The sequence below is a fragment of the Populus trichocarpa genome, chromosome 2 (genome assembly GCF_000002775.5).
Source record: "Populus trichocarpa isolate Nisqually-1 chromosome 2, P.trichocarpa_v4.1, whole genome shotgun sequence".
Classification (NCBI taxonomy): domain Eukaryota; kingdom Viridiplantae; phylum Streptophyta; class Magnoliopsida; order Malpighiales; family Salicaceae; genus Populus; species Populus trichocarpa.
The window spans coordinates 2,721,849-2,747,171 of NC_037286.2; the positions used below are offsets into that span (position 1 = coordinate 2,721,849).

At 33.8% G+C, this 25,323-nt stretch overlaps 3 protein-coding genes across 9 annotated transcripts; all 3 read right to left on the reverse strand.

Moving 5' to 3' along the window:
* Positions 1 to 1,863: 1,863 nt before the first annotated feature.
* On the reverse strand, positions 1,864 to 3,121 carry LOC7479983 (protein LATE FLOWERING). Its single transcript, XM_002302024.4, has one exon. It carries the CDS (start codon positions 2,879 to 2,881, stop codon positions 2,327 to 2,329), a length of 555 nt encoding a protein of 184 aa, XP_002302060.1. The 5' UTR covers positions 2,882 to 3,121; the 3' UTR covers positions 1,864 to 2,326.
* Positions 3,122 to 9,498: 6,377 nt separating this feature from the next.
* LOC18096134 (transcriptional regulator SUPERMAN) lies at positions 9,499 to 10,806 on the reverse strand. The gene has a single exon (XM_006386174.3). It carries the CDS (start codon positions 10,441 to 10,443, stop codon positions 9,844 to 9,846), a length of 600 nt encoding a protein of 199 aa, XP_006386236.2. The 5' UTR covers positions 10,444 to 10,806; the 3' UTR covers positions 9,499 to 9,843.
* An 804-nt stretch (positions 10,807 to 11,610) lies between these two features.
* Positions 11,611 to 24,615, reverse strand: LOC7471987 (myosin-9). Of its 7 annotated transcripts, none has more exons than XM_024595960.2 (28): positions 23,440 to 24,607; positions 23,115 to 23,243; positions 22,866 to 23,009; positions 22,613 to 22,758; positions 22,376 to 22,532; positions 20,977 to 21,035; positions 20,492 to 20,651; positions 20,248 to 20,397; positions 19,889 to 20,025; positions 19,659 to 19,805; positions 19,446 to 19,547; positions 18,867 to 18,924; positions 18,685 to 18,786; positions 18,103 to 18,140; positions 17,810 to 17,936; positions 17,552 to 17,722; positions 17,274 to 17,405; positions 17,080 to 17,189; positions 16,898 to 16,958; positions 16,430 to 16,607; positions 15,992 to 16,197; positions 15,764 to 15,886; positions 15,551 to 15,667; positions 14,636 to 14,734; positions 14,132 to 14,350; positions 13,165 to 13,304; positions 12,646 to 12,899; positions 11,611 to 12,465 (listed from the first exon to the last, which is right to left on the reverse strand). In XM_024595960.2, the coding sequence occupies exons 1-28, from the start codon at positions 23,440 to 23,442 to the stop codon at positions 12,419 to 12,421; spliced, it is 3,516 nt and encodes a 1,171-aa protein (XP_024451728.1). In that variant the 5' UTR covers positions 23,443 to 24,607; the 3' UTR covers positions 11,611 to 12,418. The 7 variants fall into 7 exon arrangements, 6 of the variants coding, with proteins under 6 accessions (XP_024451728.1, XP_052306722.1, XP_052306725.1 ...); XM_052450762.1 differs by having other exon boundaries at positions 23,115 to 23,261; XM_052450763.1 differs by lacking the exon at positions 11,611 to 12,465 and having other exon boundaries at positions 12,668 to 12,909; positions 23,440 to 24,609.
* Between the last annotated feature and the right edge of the window lie 708 nt (positions 24,616 to 25,323).

Genomic DNA, 25,323 nt, shown 5'->3' on the forward strand with positions numbered 1-25,323 from the left:
TTGTCTTATCTTTTTGCCTTGCTAAGAAATTAGGTGTGTGTGTGTGTGTTAGGAAGCTTTCTATATATTTGAGGAGATACACTAAGTGTTTGTGTTTGTATTGAATTGCATGTATGATAACTTCCATACAATGATACATATTACTTTTAACTTAAAAAACATAAATTAATGGCTTATATATATGTTTATTTTATGTATAAAATAAATTATACATAAATTAATGATACATATGTATAAACACTTTTTTTTTTGTTTTTGTAATAGAAGATATTTATCATGACTTGTATATTGCCTAATAATATCTCCTTTTAGCAAAAGTATTTAGCAATTCAAGTGTGATATATAGACATTGGAGTTTAGCTCAACTATGGAGGAAGCAAATAAAGACATGGAAACCTAACTATAATTGTCACTTGTCCTAAGTTGAACCATCAACTTTGATGTTAGTTTGTTAAAGAGTTCTATGTATTTGAGGAGAAGCATGGACTTCTATATTTTTATTCGACTTGTTCACGATAAGGATTTAAATTGATCATTTTCAATTTAAAAACTTAAATTAATAAATTATAGATCCTTATTATATTTAAAAAAACCTTAATTTTTGTATTTTTTTCATCGCTAGATATATATTTATCACTTACACATGCATCCAATATATAAATGCATCATAATGAAGCAAACTATATTGAAATTTATATCTAGATTTCCTTGAATAAACACAATTTTTGCAAATAGAAATTTAGAATTATCACGCATGTCATCAATGTACTAGATAGAAATGAACCAGCTTCAAGTGGATCATAACCATTAAAGTGTATTCACATTGTTTAATCTAATAACAACCATGACAAAGATGTTCAAAGCAGTAAGTATACTCCTCTTTCTTGCTAAATAAGATCAGAATTTTTAATAATAATTTAAAAAAAGTTTACACAAACCAACAAGGGGATGGAAACACAACAAAGTCACCTTAACAAAGAAAAAAAAGTAGTTGAAACATAGCAAGACAATATTTACCAATCCAGAGAGCAAAAGACTTGGAATTAAATCATATGATGACCAGATCAGAGCTTCAAGAGAACTGGCTCATAATCATAGTGAGATTCCATAAGGTTGATGCATAAGCACTGTGAACTATAGATAGACGGGGGAACAGTACTGGGATCTTAGGGCAATTACTTGTCCTAGCAATCATTTTAGATAAGAAAATAACTACTCAAGAAACTAGCTAGTTCATGCATAAGTATGCTTCCAACTTTGCCCCATCTCTCTAGGTGAAATAACTCCACACACACACACACACACATGAATCTAAACATATATGAACAATACATAGCTTATTCAATTATACAGGCAGTATCTAGTCCTTGAAAGGGAAGAAGCATATTTAAGCTCACTAATTAAAAACCTTATTATTAAATTAAGCTAGCCCCATATATATAATTTCCTCGAGATATTTGAAACCGGATACTTCCAATCTAGAACGAGTTAATTTTCAGTAATGATCCATTAAGCTTTCATTCTATGTTTTCTAAGATTCAAATCAACTTCACAATATATCTACAACATTTTTTAGTAACTGCTAACTCATTTGCAGTCAATAAAGTAGATAGGATAAACTGTATATATGATCATTTATGGGAGAAAGAATAAAGAATGTTAAAAGGACACTTAATTTGGTGGGTCATATATATATATATATATATATAGGCATTCCTTCCACTTTAACGAAGCAATTAGGGTTTCTAGCAAATTTAACTTGGTATATATATGTTCTCTCTTAATAATTAGCATGAACACTGACATCTAGCTAGTTAATGGAAATTCGTTGTAGGATGATAAGGAATTAAGCTTCTTGAAATATGAAATAATGCAAAACTTTATTAAGTACTGTTTAAATAAGTAGAATTACATCATAATTTGACAGCACATGTAAAGAAAAGAAAACTTACAGAACCCTAAATGAATCTAGGGTTATTAGACACTGGATGAAGGCTACAACAAAACTACCTTCAACATCAGTAGCCTGCAATTGATGATCATAGAGTGAAATAGTAATCCCCCCCTTCCTTCCTTTTGAGGGGCCAAGAGAAGAAAATCTTTAATTATTCCTTCTCCCTAGCTCTACCATGCATGTCTTCTCGGCACATCAATTGCCACAAACATGTATTCCAAAATATAGTACTTAATTACTTAAGCAAACTAATTAAACACCATAAAATTCTTGTACTCACTCGATGAAAATATCGGAGAATCCACAGCTGCACAATAAATTAAATACAGCTATATAATTAAGTAATTAAGTTTCAAATACCTAATTAGAATATTATGGATCGTGACCAAGTCTAAGCTCCAAATCCAATTCATCATCTGCTCCAATGCCGTCTTCTATTTTTTCTTTGGTATTATCATCCACATGGGATGGACCGGTTTGCAGGCTTAGACTCCTTCTCCAATCGTCTCCGAATGGATACAAATGATGTGGACTTTGCACATAGAAATCACCATTGTGTTGCTGTGCATATGGGGATCCTATACCCCATGTTGTCGATGCCGGAAAAAACGTTTGGTAATTTATATGTACCTCATGAGGCGTAGGGTAGTGAGGTGGGTAGCTTTGAATTGGAGGATAGCCTTGAAAACTTGCATAATCCTCATCAACTTTGCTTGAAAGTGAAGGAACTGAGCTAGGCCTTGACTTGGCCCTATCTTTCCTATGAATATTCATATGTCCTCCCAAAGCCTGTGCTGTAGTGAATCCTCTCTTGCAAAAAACACACTCATAGGACCGGCCGGTGCCCGTATCTTGATCGGATCGGTCGGTAATTTCCTCTTCGTCACTTGAGCTCTTCGAGTCTTCATCATGTTGGTTTGATTCCATGATAAAACTTGCAAGATTCTCACTTGAAATAGTGGGATGATGCTTAGTGAGCAAGGAAGACTGGGTGGAGATGTTGGTATATTATAGAGATGTAAAGGTTTAGAGGGTGAGAGACAAGAGACAGACAAAGGACATAGACATTACCTAAGTGACGAGTTCTAGGGAGAAGGTATTTTGAGAGAGAGAAGTCTTAGATTTTTGCTAGGAGAGGGTTTCTGTTAGCCGGCTGTAGTTAATTAGTGGATCCATCTTTTACAGACAGTCATTTTTTTAAGGATAATTCTTCCTTATTTGTCTCCTTATGACACCTCCTGTAGCTTTTGTCTATGTTGGCTTTCTTAACGCGGTCTTAATTTTCTCATTTCTTTCTCTCTAATTCATTTTTATACATGGAAATATAGCATCCCATAGCATATTATACATATATTTTCACATCTATTTTCCATTAAGCTTTATTATTTTGGTATTTTTTGCTTTTTTATGAATGAAATCAACATTTTATTGAATAAAAAAATTTAAAGAAAACAATTTAAACATTTCTTTTGATTTTTTATGGTCGACAACTGTATCTTTTGAGAACATATATAAATCCATGCAAAAGGTTAAAAGTACTCCATGATCAAGGTTACATTACCAATTATTAAGTTCTCTTGCATAGTCACCTCAAGTATCTATTGGATCATACACTTCTTGCCAAAAAATCAGCTAGCTGCAATTCACAATTAACGGGCCTGCCAAATTTATTAATTAATTAGGTCAAGTCGACAAAACTATGAATTGCTAATTAATTAGCTCTATCGAGCGAAATTGAAGGAGCTTTCTGATGCTCACTTGTTTCCATATATATATATATATATCAAATGGTTTGACTAAAAGGGGCAAACCGTTACTTATATTTGCTAATTAATTTCAACAATCTTATTGTTTTTAGTGTTTATTCCATGGTGGTCAACCGTTACTTGTATATATTGCCTGGTCTGATCAAAATACTTGGGGGAGAGCAAGTATGGCACAGAAGGTTTAGCCAAAAACAAGAATGGCACAGAATGTATAGTCTTTTGCATATAATCGTCCAGTCTATGTTATAATTGAGGTTGCATTTCACATATCATAAGGGAAAGATGTCGGAAACTTCCTAATGAATATATGATGACCTAGGAACAGTGTGTTCTTGTAGTTTACACTTTGTCTTCAAGTATAGGCCATAACTAATGGAAAACACATCACCTTTATGTCACCACACAGTCAACATTGCATAAATATCATCACAGGTGATTCAAAATTATATATTTTTCATAGAATTGAAGGTTTGGTCCTAACCTGCTTAATTTGGTAGGTTAGAGAGCGTTTAGCATTTTTGAGAAGCTAATTTGGTAATAAAAAAATAATCTTGGCTTTCCTAAATTAAGTAGCACAATATCCATCAATGAATATTTGAAAGAACTTATTTCTAGTTCATCATATAAGATTGTTCATGGACCAACCATGAGTTTATTATAAATTATTAAGTTTATTCAAACCATCAATTTAACAAATTATTTTTTTTTAATTTTTTTTATTAATGTGGGTGTCCAGGCCAGCTTGCGAATACCTCGACTAATAATCCTACGGATCCTAAAGTTAACGACCATGTAAGCTTCCGGTGACTCTGAGCTTTGTGAGACTCGAACTCGTGATCTTTAGGGAACAAACCTAGGGTCTAACCAATTGAGCTACACCCCTCAAGGTTAATAAATTATATTTAGAATATAAATTCTTTTATATTTAATGACAAGATCATAATTATAAAATGAAATAATTAATAACATATCAATTACAAAAATAATATGGAAAAAATTATATATTAACATTGAAAAAAACTATTAATTAATTTGATCTATACTTTAAACCAAGCTCTCCTAATAATCCCTCAAAATTCAATTTTATTTGAAGCTGGTAATATATGCACATTCATATATGTGCAGGCCGATTTGTTTTTTGGAGTATAGGTAAATATAGTGTGCTTGGAAAATGGCAGCACTGAGATTGGAGGGACGTCAGATCATTAAATAAAACTGCATCTTACATCAGTCTCGATGTATAAAAATATTTATTCACAAGTGGCAGCCAGGGAATTATATCTTATACTTAATTTTTTTTCTACATCAACTTAATTTATGCAGTAATGTTTCGTAAATACACACACAGAAGGAAAAAACGTTAATATATATGATTTAATTAATGTTAGAGAATAATAATAAATTATTTTTATTTAATTAATTGAGATGATTCTTTTAACAATTAACGTACCCTTTTGGTTCCTAGTGAAGACCATGGCATGCACCTATGTATTAGGAAGATTTATTTAAATCTAATAGAAGATTTAATTTTCCTTTTTTCCTGATGCGGGCGACAAAAAGGCAAGTAGTGGTTCGAAAGACCAGAAACAGACATAGCACTCGAATCATTCGAAATTCTTTACAGGCTATGAGATTGGTACGAGAAATGGGAGTGTAATTTAGGGCATTGAACTTGACTGAGTCAATGGTCTATGCCAAGAAAAATGCAAGAGGAAGAGTTTGGGCAGTAGAGACGTGGACTGTATCATGGACGACAACTACGTGAGTGCTGCCGCGACCTTCATTTCTCTACCAAATCAGCCTTCTTTTACTTCTATTGATTGCTAGATGTAAACATGAGAATAAAAACTTTGGAACTTTATAAATGTTCCTGGTGAGGCCCAGTGATGGCTGAGAATTCTAGTGTTTTTAATGCTGTTATTCTTCAAAAACGCCTTCAGAGAGGCAACCTTTATCCCCTCCTCTGCTGGTTTCGATCGAGAAGAGACTTGAGCACATAAAATTTGACATTTTCACTTGAAAATTACAGGAATTCGGTGGGAATCTAATGATGGATGGAGGGGCTATTATTTCAAAACTTATTATTCCTCTAATCAATGATGATAGCAAGGACAACGAAGGCTGGATCCTAAACTAGCTGGAATCGATATCGTTCTATCTTCAATCATAAACTAATGCCAATTTGATATATATGGATAGATTTTAAATTTTCAACACTATTTTCTTCCACATTCCCTCTTGTTTAGTGACACCAGGGGCCTCTGTGATATTGGTTTTTGAGAAAGACATCTCTGTGACTTTAATTTAGACGATTGATGAGTCTTCATAGTTTGGTCTGTTAGGTATCACAAATCCTTCCATCTATAGTCAATCAATTTTTATTTATTTATTTTATCTCTTAAATATGGAGAAAAACGTGTTAAATTCTTATACGTACATTGGTTCTATACAATTACCAGAAAGAATAATTAAATTTTTTAAAAATATATAGTTTTTTTTATTAACACTAGAAAAAATTTCTATTTTATTTTAAAATGTCAAAAACTAATAAAGACTGTTTAATTCCTTTCTATCACAAACTAATTAGAAAATATTATAGTGATTAATTATGTGGGTTTTATAAATCAAAAATGGTCTCATAATATCCAATGAAAGAAAAAATATGAAACATATTAATTTGATAGAGTAGATATATATACTTTTTGTATGCATGATTTTCAAATTAATCTTTCAGGAAAAATCTGATGAATACATATAAAAAATCATAAAACAAATATTAACAAAACCAACATAAATAAATAAAAAAGTTAACAAAAAAACTCTATCATTTTTTGGATTCTCAAAACTAAAAAAACTCAATGTAAATGAAAAATCTTGTAAGAAATTAATAATCCAAATTAATGCATATAAAAAAAGATAGTAGTTTAATTTTTTTTAATTATTTCTTAAAAAATTAGAACCAGCCCTTAAAGTCAAAAAAATAAAAAAATATTAAAATGGATGAAGGGGTCTTTCTAACGTATCAAACCACATGAATTATCTAAATTAAAATCACAATATTGACTTTTTTTTCCTATTAATTATTCAACCTCTGGACGTACTTACACAAAAAGAATTATAATTATAAAAAAGGAAATCAAGAGCATTAATGAATTGAAATTGCTGGAAACACAGGCTTGGTCGGCCAATCTATGTACTGACCATTAGGTCAAGCACGTAGATGCAAATCCCATAGCATTCAAACGGTCAATTTGATTGAAGAATCAATTTGAACGGGCTTGGTCATTGGTCACATTTTCTGGTCAACTTCTTGAATCGGAAAATGAAGTTTTATTATTCAAAAATAGATAAGTTATCTGGAATTTGGATTATAAATAAAGTTCAATCGATTGTTTTCTTTTTCCTTTTTCTTGAATATTAAAAGAAGCCGTCCTAGTCCCTAGACCAAATATATAAATAGTAGTGTACATATTATTTTTATTTTTCATTTATTTCTTACTGTTAAATTTTATATTTGGATCAGTTTTATTTAAGAACGAAGCACATCATTATTAAAAAAAAATAATCTCAAATTCATTGTACCGCTAGACTTGTTGATGGAAGTAATCAAAACGACATTAATTTTCTTTTCTTGGCTCGTAAAAAGAAAATGAGAAATACCATACGTTGATGCGAGAGCTTGTGAGGGAAGCTGCGTCAAGAAAATTCTGAAGAAATATATAAAACGGAGCTGGGTAGAGGAGCCCCGAGACCCACTGTGAACTCGTGGAGGGAGCTAGGGCGGAGCAGGCCCATATCACGGGGACAAGATGCCGAGACATAAATTGCAAGGCATAAATTTCGTTTTTGCTGGTAAAATTGTATTTGGATGTATTTTAAAAATATATTTAATTTAAAGAAAATATAAAATTGATGTTTTTATGTGTTGATATTTAAAATAAAAAAATCTGAAAAAATATTATTTTAATATATTTTCAAACAAAAATTATTTGGCATGAAATTTTTTTTAAATTTTTTTTCTCCCTAACAGCCGCATTGAATATTATGCAATTTTAGGTAAAAACATCAACGTTTATATATATCATAAATCCAACCATTTAACAGACTTGTTTATCATGCTTTGTCGTGCATGTATGGCTCGATTAACTATATCCGAAATCTATCGATTAAAAAAAAAGGCTACTATATAAAATAAACTCTTTTTTTTTGTATAAATTAATATATAAAAATAATATGCTTAAAACTTGATTTAAAAAATATTTAATTTGATACACGGCAACTAATCCAAGAAACCCTTGTAAGCGGCCTTGGCCGTGGCCAAGTCTCTTGCCTTTTGTCTTTTTAATTTTAATTTTTTTTTGTTAATTAACTCAATTAGCATTAAGCATTAAATATTAGTGTGCCATGTTATGATAGATGAAGAGCAGGTTGAATAAAAGACTTGTGGTGGGTGAAAAGGGGGAGAAAGCACGGATGCGTGAGGATGAATCACAGCTTCCTCTCCATCCCATTAATTCTCTTCTCTCTTTCACTAAAATATGCACTTTGGCAGGTTCTGTTCGACACCACCATGTCCATTGTTTCCTGCCCTTTTCTTATTTTCCTTCCCTGTAATCTACCTGACACTTCAAAGCTCATACCTTTTCGTCCTTTGAATTTAATGATCGCTCCTTCCCTCTCACCACTTTATTATTTACAAGGAGATTGATGGAACTAAGTCATTTTCTTTGGCTATGCACTGCGAACTCTGCGTGTCTTGTTAAGGAAATGTCATCATGTTCCCAGCAAAGACAATGGTGGGAACGTGCGAAGGGTCAGATATTGGGAAACACAATATTTCTGAAGAGACACTACCTCAATATAAAATCTTGAATCATTGTACCAAGGCAATGGTCCCAAGTGCTGCAGCATAGGAATTCTTAATTATAACCCGTTTTATTTTTTTAAAATAACATTTTTTTAATAAAAAATATATTTTTAATATATTTTTAAATAAATTATATATATATATATAGTTAAGAGACGTGGCCCGACATATAAATTGATCCAAGACTTCGAGTTACAGTTTGAAGATGTTACTGTATATCATAGTTTAAAAAACAAGCCATCCAGGTCTCCGAGTTTTCATGTCGATTCGTCAGGCCACATCTAGTTTCACGAGTACCATGCAATAGATATATATTGCTAGCAAATTAAAATTATTTTTGTAAAAGGTTGTTGCGTGGAAAATTCAAAGCATTAATTATTACTTGTTTAAAGAGGTTAAAAGTGTAGTATAGGTTACATTTTGAAGTGTTTTTAATTTTTAAATGTATTAAAAAATATATATTTTTTTTAAATTTAATTTTTGATATCAACATATAAAAAATATAAAAAAAATTAATTAAAAAATAATAATGAGACAACAATTCAACTGCAAGGCACGTAGCAGGAAAATGAGTTAAGATGTAAATTAAAATTATTTTTGTAAAAGGTTGTTGCGTGGAAAATTCAAAGCATTAATTATTACTTGTTTAGAGGTTAAAAGTGTAGTATAGGTTATATTTTGAAGTGTTTTTAATTTATAAATGTATTAAAAATATATATATATTTTTTAAATTTAATTTTTGATACCAACATATAAAAATATATATAAAAAATTATTTAAAAAAAAATAATAAAACAACAATTCAACTGCAAGGCACGTAGCAGGAAAATGAGTACTTAAGACGAGAGAAAAAATGAGCTCTTACGGGGGGAAATAGTTTGCGTTAATTAGCAAGAGAAATACTCAACTAAAATATTCCTCTTCATCTTCCTTAATTACGAATTATATGTAAACAATGAAAGATGTATCTCAACAACTTCATCTTCGACTATGTTACAGCTAACCTAATTAACAAGGACAACGCCTCCCCAAACTAATTAATGATCATGAGTTTAGAATTAAAAACATACTTAGCTGAATATTAAAGCCATACATAAACAGCATTGCGCATTAGTAATGTATGGTAGATTACGATGACGGCAAAGATCATGCATGGCAGATGCAAGCTGATCAGGCTGCTTAGAGACAGAACCAAAGATCTAGCAACTGGTGTGAACTCAGAGTGGATATTAATGGACAGTACTCAATTTTTTTTACTAAAAACAGCCAAGTCGAAGCTCCAAATCCAAAACCTCCTTCGGATCTTCACATCTCATTTCCAAGTCCAAGCTAATAATCCCACTTGTCCTCGAAACTTTAAGCTGATCACCATCTTGTACGAAATTCTTCTTCAATTCTCCAACACCAACCACAGCTCTCATATCGCTTATCTTCCTTGTTGAATTTATACTCTGAGGACATTCAACTATGGATTTCTTTTCTGGGTAAGAAGGTGAAGAGAAAGAAGCGAGGAATGGAGAGAGCAAGGAATGATCATGAGTGTGATCAGGGTATGGTGAGAACTTGGATGAGGGATAAGGTAAAGGTTTAGGGTTAGACATGGAAGGTTTTGGATATTCAAAAAACCAAGAAGGTAGCTGTTTTAGCCTGGCTCTATCTCTCCTGTGAACATTCATATGTCCCCCTAGTGCTTGAGCTGAGCTGAATTCTCTCTTGCAAAAGCTGCATGTGTAATTTCTTTTCGGCCATGAAATACCAGTTGAATGTTCTCCTTCAAAGATCACGTTGTTCCACTCCCATTTGTCTTTAACAGTGGTACTTTTCTGCAGATAGTTCCTGTCCATGGCTATACACATACACTTCCGGTTCAATCCAACGTAAGAAGATCAAATTAACAACAAGACCAGTTAGTTTAAATGCAGGCTGAAAAGGGGAGAGAAAGCTCAATGAAGTGAGAAATGCTGTTGCTTCATGAACTCTCGGGCTAGTTATGAGCCAGAAACTGAAAATCCCATCAATGCAAGTGTACTCACCTGCAAATGTCTGCTGCTATTTGTATATTACCTCAGCAACTTATGTACATTGAAAACTTAGGGCGCCAGTGTTGTTCTTTTTTTGCTAAATCCAGGGGAGATCTAGTGGATGGTTCTCTTACAACATTAATAAATGGTGGTTTGTGAAGTACCCCTAACTTTTCAAGACAAAGGGAACTAGATGTGTGACTATATATATTTATGTGTTAGGTTTAATGACAATATATATATATATATATATAGGTTCAGGTGATGATTTGAACAATTGAATCTGAAGGATTTGGTATGTGAGGAAGTGTTAGTCCATCCATCTATAGTAAATCAATTTTTTTTGTTGCTAAATTTGACTTTTAAAGGGACTGTTCAAGATTTTATTGGTTCAGATTTTAGACAAAAACTGAAAAAGATTTTGCAAAATTTTTATTCATTTACTAAATGGAAGTATTTTTTTCATTAATTTTATATTTACGCTAGCAATTTTTACTTTATTTTAGTCCAAAAAATAAAATAAAAATTGAACAAACTGTTGACTATTTTTATTTTTTAACTGATTCTTATTCTTTTATAAATCCAAAGAAAAATCTTATACATGTAAGAAATATAAAAACATGAGATGAAAACTCAAAAATCATATCCATGAAAAAATACATTTTTACAACCATTAAATGTGTTTCATAAATACATTTATCATCTTGTCTTTCATTAGATATTATTAGATAATTTTTACTTACAAAACCTAAATGATCGCTATGTAATTAGATGTTTAGTTTGTGATAGCAAAAATAATTAAAAAATTAACTAAAAAATCAATTTTTTTAATCTGTTTTTGACTTCTCAAAATAAAAAAGAGGAAGCATCAAATAATTAATAATAATAAAAAAATGTTTAGACAGTAGAATAACCTTATATTTAAGAGAGAAAAAAATGAAAGCAATTAAACTTGTAGGAACATGTTGGAAACTAGACATAAATTATAAAGACAAGATGAGCTAATTCTCCCCTCGAAGATGCTCCAAAACCTCCAAGTTGAAAAAATTATAAACAACCATCTTACGAGTATTAATACAGCCAGAAAATGTTTGAATGTATGTTGCAACTTCAACAACAGAGATCACGCATTAAGTAGCAAAGAGCCTAAGGCATTCCGAGACTAAACAGAAGTGCCAGTTGATGATATAAAGGAAAGGGGATATCAAATATAATTTAAAGTGAGCATAATTGGAAAAATTGGAAATCCTTAAGACAATCTCAATACCAAAGGTGGTTTCCCTAAAGGGAATCGGCATCCGAGCTGCTACTTTGGTGCTCCGCGGCATGTGCAAATTAATGGGAAAATCCTTGTTCCCATGCTGCTTCTCTTAAAATGAACTTGTCGAGTTTGATGAAGCAGTGCAGGTTCCCTTGCACTTTTACATAGTTGAACAGTAAGTAAGAAGCAATACAAAGTGAAAGGCAAAGCAAACTCATACAGCAAGTTGAGAGACCTGTGTTTTTCACTTTCAGCCCTTGTTAGAAGAAAAGGTAAACTCATCCTGGATGTTAGTAGTACCAACAATGAATTTACAATTCCATAGAAGTAACCTTTTGACCGTTTAACCTTGGTAATTACTGTAGAAATATTGAGAGAAACTCTAGCTATGTATATGATGTTGTGTGTAGAAGTTCAAGCGGAGGAGCCTACTCTATATGGCAAATGTGGTTAATATCTAAGCCAACAGGGATTTGTAGGAGCTACTCTGCCATGCCAACAAGTAAAGACTGAATAGCTAAAAAGGAAGGAAAACAAAAATAAGTTCCATCAGAAGAAGTCATCAAATGCACCCTCTTTATCACCGTTATCAGAACCTGCACGGTGAATCATCAATAGAAAGAAACGTTAGTCTTCATTACTGAAGCAAGGGGAAAATAATATTGTAACGAATTTCTGAATCATGTGTTGTTTTGTGGAAGAAAGAATTTAATGAAACGAGCTTTCATTTTAATGAAAATCTGCAGATACAATTTCAATCAGGAAAGCAAGCTGACCTGAAATTTCTGTTGTTGAAAGATCCTGAACTATCAGCTGGAAAGCATTAGGATCAGGGGAAGAGAAGTCAACTGAGGCAAGGGCAGGAACTGGAAAAGTGAAATCAGAGTCACTGGATGAGGCATCAGAGTTATTGGGAGCAACATCAGCCTGAACATCAATTTTGACGGGTAGGGAAGTTGAATTTGAGTTCGATGAAGCATATAAGATCATTTTCAGCTCTGCAAATTGATCGGACATGGAATATAACATCCTGAGACACGCTAAAACAGGTCAAGTATTAGTCACACTAAGGATTAGTTTATAAATTGTCATGAACAAAGCAGATTTGACAGTGCAGAGATCCAACAAAGTGTGAAGAGTGGTTCAAACTGTCATATAGACATATCCCACCTTATTTCATACATTACTTGTCAAGGATGCAGTATGTTGGACTTTATAATTGACATCCAACATAAATCTAAAAAGATAAATCTTGAGGCAAAGTTATTCTTTTCAGTTTATCACACTATCCTTACTTGTTCAGTGAGGCCTGAAGTCGATAGACTCTTCGTTCAGTTTCTTCTAGTTTTTTGCGTCTTTTTTCACTTAATTTGCAGACTTCTGCATATGTCCTTTCAAAATTATCAGCTCTTTGTTTTTCTGACAACAACAAGGCCTGTCCAACATAAAAGAAGGGCCTACATTTATTAGAATCCAACTATAGGATTTAGAAACAAAAAACCACATTTCTCTTAAACAATATAAATTACAAATTCTAGCTTGAAAAGTATGCAAGCAAGGACAAAGAGATTTTGACTATTAGCAAAATCTGCTCCTAGTAAGATGCTTTCACCATTTTAAGTATTCTGACAAACCTACTCATACATTAAACTGTTAATATTTATATTCGTTTTCTCAATTGGCAATGGCATAAACTGTTTTTCTCACTTTGAATTCTTTTCTATACCAGGTAAAAAGACAGTAACTAGCAAAAACAAAAATGCTGCCTTTTAACCAGCAACACCCTGAAAGGATAAGGATAGGGGGAAATTCAAGAATAAAAATTCCCTATGAAATACTGGCATTCTGTTAACCTTATTTTCATGAATTTCACGGTTCCTACAAATTGAATAAAGCAAATAAAAATTTAAGCAACTCTACAATTAGACAAAAAATAATTTCAAATAGAGAAATGCCCCATAATCTTTTAACATTGATTACATTTTCAACTTAAAAACCGAATTTCTCAGTTCTTTCCTCCTGAATATTGAATCTTTTCTAAAGTCATTTTCTTCCCCACGAGTTATTACAGTGAAAGCATCTTGCTAGTTGTGTGATTAACCTTGTTCCTGATTAGGGGGGAGCTTCTGAAATAGACGCCTTTGTGTTGTGTTAATCACCTTCTATTTGGCCCTACTATTAATTGTTAAAACTGATCATACCCTTGAACTGAGTGAAATTGAAAATTGGCAAATAACAGAGCTCTGAAGTGGATATCATCACCTTCAATTTTTTCACTTCAGCATTGAGGTTCTCAACCTTCTTAGAATCTGAGATTGGAGTTGAGGTTTCTATTACAGCAGGATGAACTGCAATTGTTCTCAGCACAGCATAATGTTCCTCCGGAGGCAATGCATTTGTTTCGTCAACTTTGTTTTGGGAAGTTTGTAGAGAAAACCACGACTCATCTATTTCTTGTGTTTTTGTTTCTTCCAAGTCCATCTGAATATATAAATTTGAACAACAGAAAGATTGTCACTCATATAAAATCGCAAAAATACAGAAGGCACATTCCTAAAACTCATGAGGGCTACAACCATTCTCAACATATGTTGGCAAGAAAAGATCATCAATAACATGATTTCAACTAAGGCCAATAATTGTATGAAGCAATGACCAATATTTCAGTCACTACAGCCCCCACGGAAAAGCACAAAACCAAAGGATACAAATCTTTTCCAAACAAGAAAACATGTTGCTTTATATGGCATTCGTATCTTATCTTACCTTTGGATGTTTTTCTGACGGAAAACAGCATCTGAGTTCCTCCACTTGTTTTTCAAGTTTATAATTTTCTTCTTCATCTGAACCTGTTTCTCTTATTGCCTGAGGAAAACAGAAAATGCACAATAGCACACACAACTCAGGAAAGAAAACTGAGAAGCTGTATTCATAGAAAGGTATCAATCTTTGATACAATTACTTTACTTTAATTATCTGATAAACATAATGTATTTTGCACGCCTCTCAATTCCCAAGGGGTTATGTTTATTCTTACTTTATATGTGTGTTCAATAAAAACTTCCAAAATGAGACGGTAACTTCCTACCTGTAGATATAAATTTATCCAACCTGTCAACCACTTCTCAATTCTCAAATTCAAGTCTATTATTGCTGATGTTCCACGGGAAATCCTTAATGAGACCAAAATATGACATGAGAAGGGAACCCAACAGGCAACCCAAGATCATCTCAACTGGGAACCCACCTAGAACCTCACTCACTATTCACCGTCTCATCCAACAGATCATCTACTGTCGAATATGCATGACTTCCAAATAAAAGAGAGGAATGTGCTGGACGTTGAAGCATGCAGGGAAAGGTTCCAACAGCTGGTTTTGTAAGTTCCCTGCAGTTTTAGAGAAGTTTGGGGGCTTTTAACATGGAAGCGGAAGTTACTTGGAAGCCCGTGATCCAGACTAGGAATAGCTTCTGATTTGAGCCAATCTAGGGGTACTAGGTGCTCCTATACCATAATCAAAGATTTAGTACTTATAGAACCTCTATAAGTACTTAAAGGAAATAAATATTTAAGTGAGTGATTACAAGTGATAGTTTCTAACTGGTACATCAACAATCAAGAAAACATGACAATGGAAGCACGAACTAGTTACTAAAGATTTATCTTATGTTGATACCTACCATCTTTACATTTGAATGCTCCTTCCCAGCAGTTCTTCTCCATGTGCACTGAGAGATAGCTGATGCTGTTTTTAGTTTCTTATAGTAAGACACAGCTCTATAGCGACGCCAGTAAGCCTGAAAATATCTTAAAATAACTATCATTCTGGCAGAACATCACAAACAGCCAGGTATACAATCTGTCAAGGAGCAAATAAACAGATAGGTAATAACCTGGATGATAGTTGCGGCCTCTAAATTCTTGACTGTTCTTCCCCTCCATCTGCTTTGTGAAATAACTGATGCTTTCTTCAGCTTCTTATAGTATGACACAGCTCTATGACAACGCCAACAAGTCTGCAAATACTTAATTTAAGTAATGATCTTTCTGGTAGAACATGGCTAACAACTAGATCTGCAATTGCACTTGTGAAGGAACATCGAATCAGCTAGGTAAATAACCTGAATAATAGTTGCTGCCTTGGTTTGCTCTCTAAATCTGAAATCCTTCCGTGCAGCCATTGCCCGAAAACCTGTTTGCACCACAAGTGCAGATATTCTAATATCGGTATATGCCCTTCTGGCCAATTGTCTACGCAAATTCTTTTGAATTTTGACTGCTGCCACCTCCTTTCGCTTGTACTTATATAATTCACGAGCAAGTCTTCCTATACGTCAAGATTAGCGTGAAATTAGAAATAAGAACTATTGATACTAGCTGATCAAATCTCCAGATAGAAAAAAATGCACTGTTCAGGAAATAAGAGAGTCAAGCGACTCAAGCCGTGACCAAGTAACCACGAAAAAATTCCACCTAAATTCTATAAAGAACATCAGCTAAGAAATTCGGATACATGTCAACATCCAAAAAACAGACTACATGGTTGCTAATTGACTTACCTCTCCAATGAGATTGTATATGAATAGAGGACTTCCGCAATACAATGTAATCTTTACGAGTGGTGTAAGTTCTAAAGTGCCTTTGGATAACTGTAGCTGAGTTGCGAAGTAATCTTGCTTTTTTTGCATCTAGCTCAGCCATCTGTTCAGCTCTTAGAAACAACTTTGTTTTCCCCATCTGCAAAGCATTTATCCTCCCTAAACTAATTAGTAATTTCTAGCATTGAAAGAATCAAAATGACAAGAGCAGTCGCAGCAATGCATATTTTTTAGCTTAACCATGCATCAGCAGCAAATAAAGCTCTCATTTTTTTTAAACGATGTCACAGTTCTCATTTATAGCATGATAGATGTGGGTGAGTACCGATATGCATATCTGAAGCACTAGCATCAAAGGTTATAATTGTAACTTCCTGGGTTGAAGATAACGAGAAGTTGCATAACATGTGAAAGTAGTTATAGCATTACCAGATATCCTTTGAGCTCCATCTTTTCCAGAATCCATTTGCATGCCACCTTTTCTTCATAACTGTTACAAAACAAATGATCTCAGGACATGAACCCGGAAAATTCTGCAAAACATTTAAGTTCACCCAGAAGAAAACACAAGAATTATTTTTATTCAATTTGGAACATAAAGAAATACTTACTTCCCTTTAAAAATCTCTGGTGCAAGAATACCAAATCGAATTAGGAATTCAGAGAAGGTCCTATGAGCAGGGTAACCAGCACATTTGATTCTGATTACCTCTAGAACTCCCTACATGAATTACTATTTCCTTGAAACACATACAAGTAACTAGTATTAGACAAGACTTCAAACAAAATTCCAAATTTTACTTACACCAGAACGTAACTGTTGAATGACATTGATTTTGTCAAATGTGGCAGGTTTTAATAAATTATTTGGTTTCACACATCGAATGTAGTGGGGCTCTGTGGAATTCAGTATATCCATTAATTGCTGTAGTTGGATCTGCATCAAATTAGGTCAGAGCATCAGTGTCATGATTCTAGGTGCTATGATCACTCATGATAAATGAAATTATCCAGTAAATAAATGAAGCTTTAGTGTGGTAAAGTCTCCACCATGGTTCCAAAAGAGAAGATAGCAAAGAAGACCTTAAAACGGGAACAAACAGATGAGAACTTGGATGGTTTGGCTGACTCCTCTGAAAGTGGAGGAAAGAGACCTGCTATAAAAGAGCATTTTGAAGCACTCAACAAATCTTGATGTTCAGCAACCACGTAGTATTTGTTTTTGTCTAAAAATTGACCAGACTGATATTGAACCTGAAAAATAAGTGCATGAAATGATAATGGCTTATTCAAATTGCTAGCCAGGTAATTGAAGAGTATAATGCAGGAATAACAGCTCACCTCTCCAGCATAATGAACAATGGTAAAATCCGAGCGAGTCAGTTTTGGCTTGATGAACCGCTTATGATCTTTGAATGTTTGGTAGAGCTTTTGTGCAAATGTCTCGTGAGTTGATTTAGGAAACATGCTGCAAGAAAAAAATGCTCACCACTTAAGCAATTCACTAACAAAAATTAGAAGACCCTGCAAAGAAAGAACCTTTAGTGGGATAACATCACAACGAAAATTGCACAGAAAAAACAAATTCCTATGATTAATTCTGCAGGATTAGGACAAAAAATATATAAACATACCATGCTTCGTCAAGCAGAGCAATTATCCCACCCGGTTTCTGCAAAAGAACTAATTAGAGCTCTTATGCATCAAATTTCAGTCACCAGATCATCTACTAAAAGTTGAATTGCTGACAGAGAAATTCATCCACCGACTTAACATGGATGATAAAGAAAATGCACCAGATATATGTTTTCTTTAATGAATACCATTCCCTTATCTTTTTTTCTTTATGATTTATAACCTGACCTCTGAAGCTAAAATATACAGAGGGTGCAAACAGTAGAGAGTCCTAGGATACATTCACAGACAACAGTCTTAGAATTTCCAAATGGAAACAACATCGTACATTGCCCAACCAAAATGTTGCCACATCCTAGGACCTAAATATTGTTCAAATGCACTTCTCTGTAGGGCAAACCCCTATTAACAAAATCAAGTTCCACTTAATGACTTCTACTTCTGTTAAAAGGGATATCAGGCATGTAGCAATCATGTAAGCCCAACCTCCCTTACCGCTAGACTGTGATTTATAACTACAGGGAAATATAAAGAGAACCATGTAGGAATATACAAGATTGAAGAATTCAGAAAGTGTAAACCTTCTCAATAAGATCCAGAACATCTTGATTATCAACAAATTCCACATAGTTCCAATTGATTTCCTCTTTTGCATACTCCTCTTGCTCCATCTTGAATACATGCTGAATGGAACATGGCTTTCAGATTATAGGATGAGAAACATGAGCAACTAAAAGACAATCAAATATGACTAACCTCATACCTGGTTGAAGTGTTGTTGCAGCTTTTCATTTGTAAAATTAATGCAAAACTGTTCGAAACTGCCAAATGATGATGAATTAATTCAGGTCAGAATGAAAATTTATTCCAAAAGGATGTAATATGACATCAGATTTTGACATAAACTGTAAAATGACTGCTCAAAGGTGGAAGGACTCCCAAGTTTCTTCGTTGTAGCAAGGTAGGAGCTCAAGGTTCCCTATGGCTGTTTGTTCAATGACAAAATAAGAAATGAGATTCTCCACTATCTTAATGAGTTGTGATTCAGGACCCCCAATCCTGAATGGCAGTATAATGTAACCCAAGCCACTAATTCTTGACAATTCAGAAAATTGTAAGCCTAAATAAAATATCACACCATAACTTGCTGTGAATCTTCTAATTCAAGCCAATACAACTGCACCATTGATCAAGATAGTGCCATACCATGGTCCCTTCCTTCATAGGACTGCATTTTCATATCCAACTGCCTATCTATCCAATTATGTGTGCACGTGTATATGCAGGTACCTACTTTTGTGTGAATGTATGAGCATTATTCGTTCATATAATCAAGCATTACCTGTTAGCCTTAAAGCTTTCGAAACCATAAATGTCAAGGATCCCAATCAGGCATTTTGAGTTAGGATCTTGCCCAATGGAGACATTAATTTTATCCACCAACCTGGACAGAATAATCGTAGATGCATCCTTAGAGGAACATAGACTAAGAAACCACTTTAATGTTCTATAAGTTACCAAGCCTATAACAATGATCCATTAACTACCCGCTTACCACTCAAACAAGCGAGAATATATTGTCTTGGCCAAACCATCCCTGCTCACTGCTGCAGCATGAGGATCAAGACTTCTCTTGATGATTTCTTCTGGGGTTATCATTACACGCTTACACAGTGCATCTTCCAATGAAAGAGGATCGCACCTGAAACAATATCAACTCATATGACATTGAAATATGAAAGTGAAATGAAATCTAACCATAAAGCTATGAATCTCTAGTCTCACATGAGAAGGTCTGCTGTCATTTGAAGATGAAATAGGGATTGCTCATCTTTTACTACAGCTGAATCAATGTCTTCATCCTTTTCAAAATTGATATTACCAAGATGAAGAATCGCAGCCACAACTCTGAAAATAGCATCCTGGGAGAGAGATTGCAGTTATCATTTACAAACAAGTTTAACACTTTCCTAGATGATAAATTTTATTGGCAAAGCACAAAAGAACAAATAATGATACATGAAATGCTTACAGATAATTCTATCACTATAGGCATATCATCATCCTCAAGATAACAAGTTTAAATAATACAGGACAAGAAATGAAAAGAACAAGCATATTAGGATCAATAGCAGAGGCCAGACCTGCTCTTTCTCATTTATCCCGACAACATCCATGGCTCTCCTAGTGGCGATATACTCTTGGGCATCACTAACACCAACCAGCTCATAGCAATTGGATTGATTAAGGTAGTGAAAAGACTTGGGATTTCCCAGCTTATATTTCTCAATCTCCTGACAAGACTCAAAGTCTATTAGCTATAATGATGGCTAGATACTTGATTGACTACAAAGGTAGGAAAAAAGAATATCTAGCTAAGATACCTACCTCATGTGGTGCAGCACATAAAAGGTAAAAACAGTGATAGTTGCGCTCTGGGTCAGAAATTTGGCAAACACGAGACCTCTCGAGAAGATAAGTTCTGATAGCTGCTCCAGATATTCTTCCCTTCTTATCAAACTGGATCTCAACAAATTTTCCAAAACGGCTGAATCAAAATAGTCAAGATGACATCAGAAGGTAGAGACTGCCATCTATGCAAATGAGTGAAACACATTCACAATCATCCACTCTCTCTTAACAGCTGGAAAAATTACATGTGAGAAAAGAGAGGAGGTATAATCTAGATACTAATAGGTTGATGTTTTCTTGTAACTATTTCCAAAGTTAATTAACAAGCGTGCAAGTATGTGAGGTCACAGTATGTAAAAGCTTGTGGTGCTTGTAGATGCAAAGACATTCTTTAAATGTTTCCATCCTTTCAGGATACAAATAAGCAACAAGGAAGAAAAGGCAGGCATGATATTTCTCACCTAGAATTGTTATTTTTAGCAGTCTTTGCGTTGCCAAATGCTTCAAGAACTGGATTTGACTGCATAACACTAGTTAGTACAACGACTTAAAATTTTTCTAAGTTAAAAATTCAGTGAACATAGCTAAAATGAAAAAAAGAGGCAACCATCTAGCATTCATTTCAGCTTCGGTTTTTACAAATGATGAAAAGTAATTAACTTTGGGTCTCATTACAATAGGAAAAAGAAATGCAAATAAGCATGAAAAACCTACATTGAGCTCTAATATAGGAAGACATGTTTGTCATACATTTAGCTCTAGAATCCTTCAAATGTGCTTCTGTAAAGCTCAATGGTATAAGGGATCCAACTTAGGTAAAGCTCAATGGTATAAGGGATCCAACTTATGTCAAGCTCAATGGTATAAGGGATCAAAACAATAAAAACACTGTGATCAACAAAAAACCACCCATAGAGCATTACCTAATCAAACATGCTAAAGTTGCCAACTAGTCCAAGATATTGTCCTTGATAATCTACTCAGTTTCCTGCTTCTACATAATACCAGGATGGCTTACATAAAGCAGCATGTGTCCACCAAGACAAAACTGACTAAAATTTTAAACTATGCTGCACATACCTAGGTGATTCAATCATGACCAAGATAATTCATTACTGAACAATGTATATCCAAGCTATATGAAGTAAAAGGACCAGACCAAGAACAGTTCATGACCTCCACCTTAATAAACCACTAGAACTGAATATCAAACATGCCTAATTTTTCCTGTTCTCTGATATGCAGGTCCACATCTGGGATGATGGCTCGAAGAATGCTATAGCTAGTTTTGCATCATATGTGGTGCCTCTGGTCATATTCTGGGAAAATATCTTTTTCTTGAAGCATTAAAGAAAATATGTAATGGTATCTGCTTGATTTGTATGCTGTCCACTTCTTTAAAATTATTCATGAGTTGCTATAGAAAACCGAATTTGTGTTATTTCACTATTACTATTATTTGTTCAGTACCATATTTTGGTAAGCAGTTCTGCATTCCAAATTTGCGCTCCAGTCTATGAGAAACCATTGAGGATTAGAACATTTATTTCAGTTACACTAATACTTCACAAAGGATCACAGCACAAAATTAGGACTTGCATGTTTCCTTTTGGTGTATTATGCTACACTAACATGCATGCATATGTTCACACTTGGAATGGTGCATATTTAATTTGCCACCGAGTCATAACCTGCTGTGAGTGCAGTGTATTTTTTCAGTTACATACCATCTATATGTCTAAGAGACTTCATGCCTTATACACTTCTCTGAAGAATTTACTTATCACTTTTATTTGTATAAAGTGTAGGCCCTTTCAAAACATTAACTAACATGAACCAGAGATTTATCATCCGACTTACTTCTAGAACTTGCTGTTCAACAGTCCGTCCTTCAGCACCAGAATGGCCACCCAAATATGCAAGGTAGCGCATGAGCATTTTAGTTGTTTCGGTCTTACCAGCCCCACTTTCACCGCTGACCAGAATTGAGTTGCTTCTACCCTCTTTGATCATTTCCCTGTTTCATATGTTAGTAGATAATTCCCATAATCTGTCAAGCAAGAAATACAAAGTGAAACACAAACAATACATACTCACCTGTATGCAACATCAGCAATTGTAAAAACATGAGGGCTTAGTCCTTCAATTGGGGCTCCTTTATATCGCTCCATCACGTAAACATCGTATAAATGTGAGAGTGGTTGAAACGGATTGACAGCAATAAGAATGTTTCCACTATAAGTCTGCAGTGACATCAAAACATTATAATACAGTCACACTTGATGAAGCAATTAATTTCTTACTATAACGAACATCAATCAACACAACTTAAAAGACAAGGTAATCTTACATAAATTTCATTGATTTCATATCTAGTTGCCAAATTGTGAAGGACTGCAGGCTCATGTAAATACTGCAGCCTAGTCATGTCATCAACTCCACCGGAAAGAGCCTCCACATCGTTCGGATAAATCCTCGATGAACTTACAGCAACCTGCTCAACATGAGAATAAAATGCACAAATTAGACTGCTTAATAATAAATAATTTAAAACAACTATCATAATAAATTCAATTTCACGACGAAGAAAATCCCTTACTGTCTTTCCATCACTAGTTTGAACCTCAACTTCATCTTGTTCAATATTAATTACAATTCCATCTATCCAAGCTACTTCAGGATCTTCAACCCAAACATGAGAACCAATTTCCACATTCGCCGGCATTCCCTGCAACAGTTGAATTTACTAAAAATAAATAAATACTTAATGATGCAAATGTAATAATGGAATAAATTGAGATAATTAATATCAACAATTTCAATTCCAATAAATCTTGTAAAATAATATATATAAAAAATTAATATCATCCATTTTCAATTCCAATAAATCTTTTAAGGAAAGAAATTGATCAAAAATCACATACCATTATAATCTTCCAGGTATCGACAGATTAATTCTGCATTAAAAAACCATTGAAATCTATGAAAGAGAGAGACGCCATGTTCCAGTTCCAGTTTTGTCCCCAACGCGGCACTGAATTTACCCAAATTATCGTGAAAGAAATTATCTTGGTGTGGAGCTGTCGCAGAAACCATCAATTTCTCCATTTTTGTAGCCTGTCTCTTGAGCCGCTTTTGACGGAGAAGCGGGTAAAAATGCCACCCGTCCCTAACTATATTTAAATTAAATTGAATTAAAATCATTATTATTCTCTCTTAAGAGAAGAAGAAAAAAAAAAGAACCACAAAGATTTTTTGGAGCTACAAGGGGCCAAAGCCCGAAATCAAAAAGACCCATTGAGTTAGCCAACAAGAGAGTCCAGAGCTCCTCTGGGACTACATCAAGTCTTTTCATCGCTAGGTCCATATCATCTCCAAACCTGGCGCACCAGTCAGCACAGATGTTGCCCTCTTTTCGTATGCGCGCATGCTTGAAAATGAACTCCTATGGCCTTCCTCTTGGTTGAGAGATTTTTCAGAGAAAGGGGGAGTGGGCATCCTGCGACCAATCCCTATTACGCAGCATAGTAATGACATGTTGAATATCACTTTCCACGGTGATTTTCCTTTAACCTTTGTCCCATGCAAGTTCTAATCCATGAATGACAGCCCAAAGCTCGGCTTTAATTGGTGTGCAAGTGCCAGGTTAATTTGCATGCAAATCCCCCTAGAAACCTACCTACCACACCAGCCCCTGATCATAATGCCTCCAGCACCAGCGTCTCCCGGATTGCCCCTACTAGCTCCGTCGATATTTAGTTTTATCAACTTCTTGGGAGGAGGCGTTCATGTGTAGCTGCTAGTTCCCACCGCTTGTTTTCCCAATAGGTGGGCCTTGGTGTCTTGGTGATGTCCATGAAATTCATGATAGCAAAGTTGTAGATATCCTTGAAGTCTCACTTATTTCGCCTTCTCCACAGGCTCCAAACAGCAATACCATCTTTTTAAGTAACCTTTAAGGTTGCTTATACACCAATCTCCCCGATAATATGAGAAAAACATTTACTTTTCGTCATCAAGGAGGAGCTTGGACCAGGATAATCACGAAGAACATGAAACACAGATTCAGCAATACCCTGTCAACAATAACAACTAGGGTCTTGGGTAAGTGACGGATATGCCTGTGTTCACTTAGAAGAGTGTCTGAGATTATGTTAATTTTAATTTCGAAATATATTAAAATAATATTTTTTTAATATTAACACATTGAAATAATTTAAAAAAATAATAAATAATAAATCAAAATTTTTAAAACTCTTGAAACATCCTCTAGATGAAAAATACAAAATTAAATTTTTTTAATAAAATATAATATTTTTCCACTCTCTAAATTTTTATGGAATTTAAATAAATATATTTTAGAGGTTTTCTAAGTGTTTCACTATTTTCAAATAAAAAAACTAAAATGTAACTAATACAATATTTTTCTTTTATATATACATAATTTTTAGCAATGTAAAATATTAATATTTTTAAAAAGACAATTTAACACCCTTTTAACCCGTAATAGTGGATTTATCTACTACTTTTTTTCCTAACTGGGTTACTTGAATTGTCACCTCAGAAAGTCACGTCGAGAATTCATAATTTTTTTATTTGATAATAAGTAATATCTACTAATTTATATGTTAGTTTTTTTAATAATTTTATATATTAATATTAAAAATAAAATAAATATTTTAATATATTTCTAAATATAAAATACTTTTAAAAAATAACTTAGAATTCAAGTACAGTTAGTTTGCGTTAAAAACTTAAAGCTTCCTAGTTTCTTGTACTGACTTTAGAAGGAGCAATTAAGACAAAGA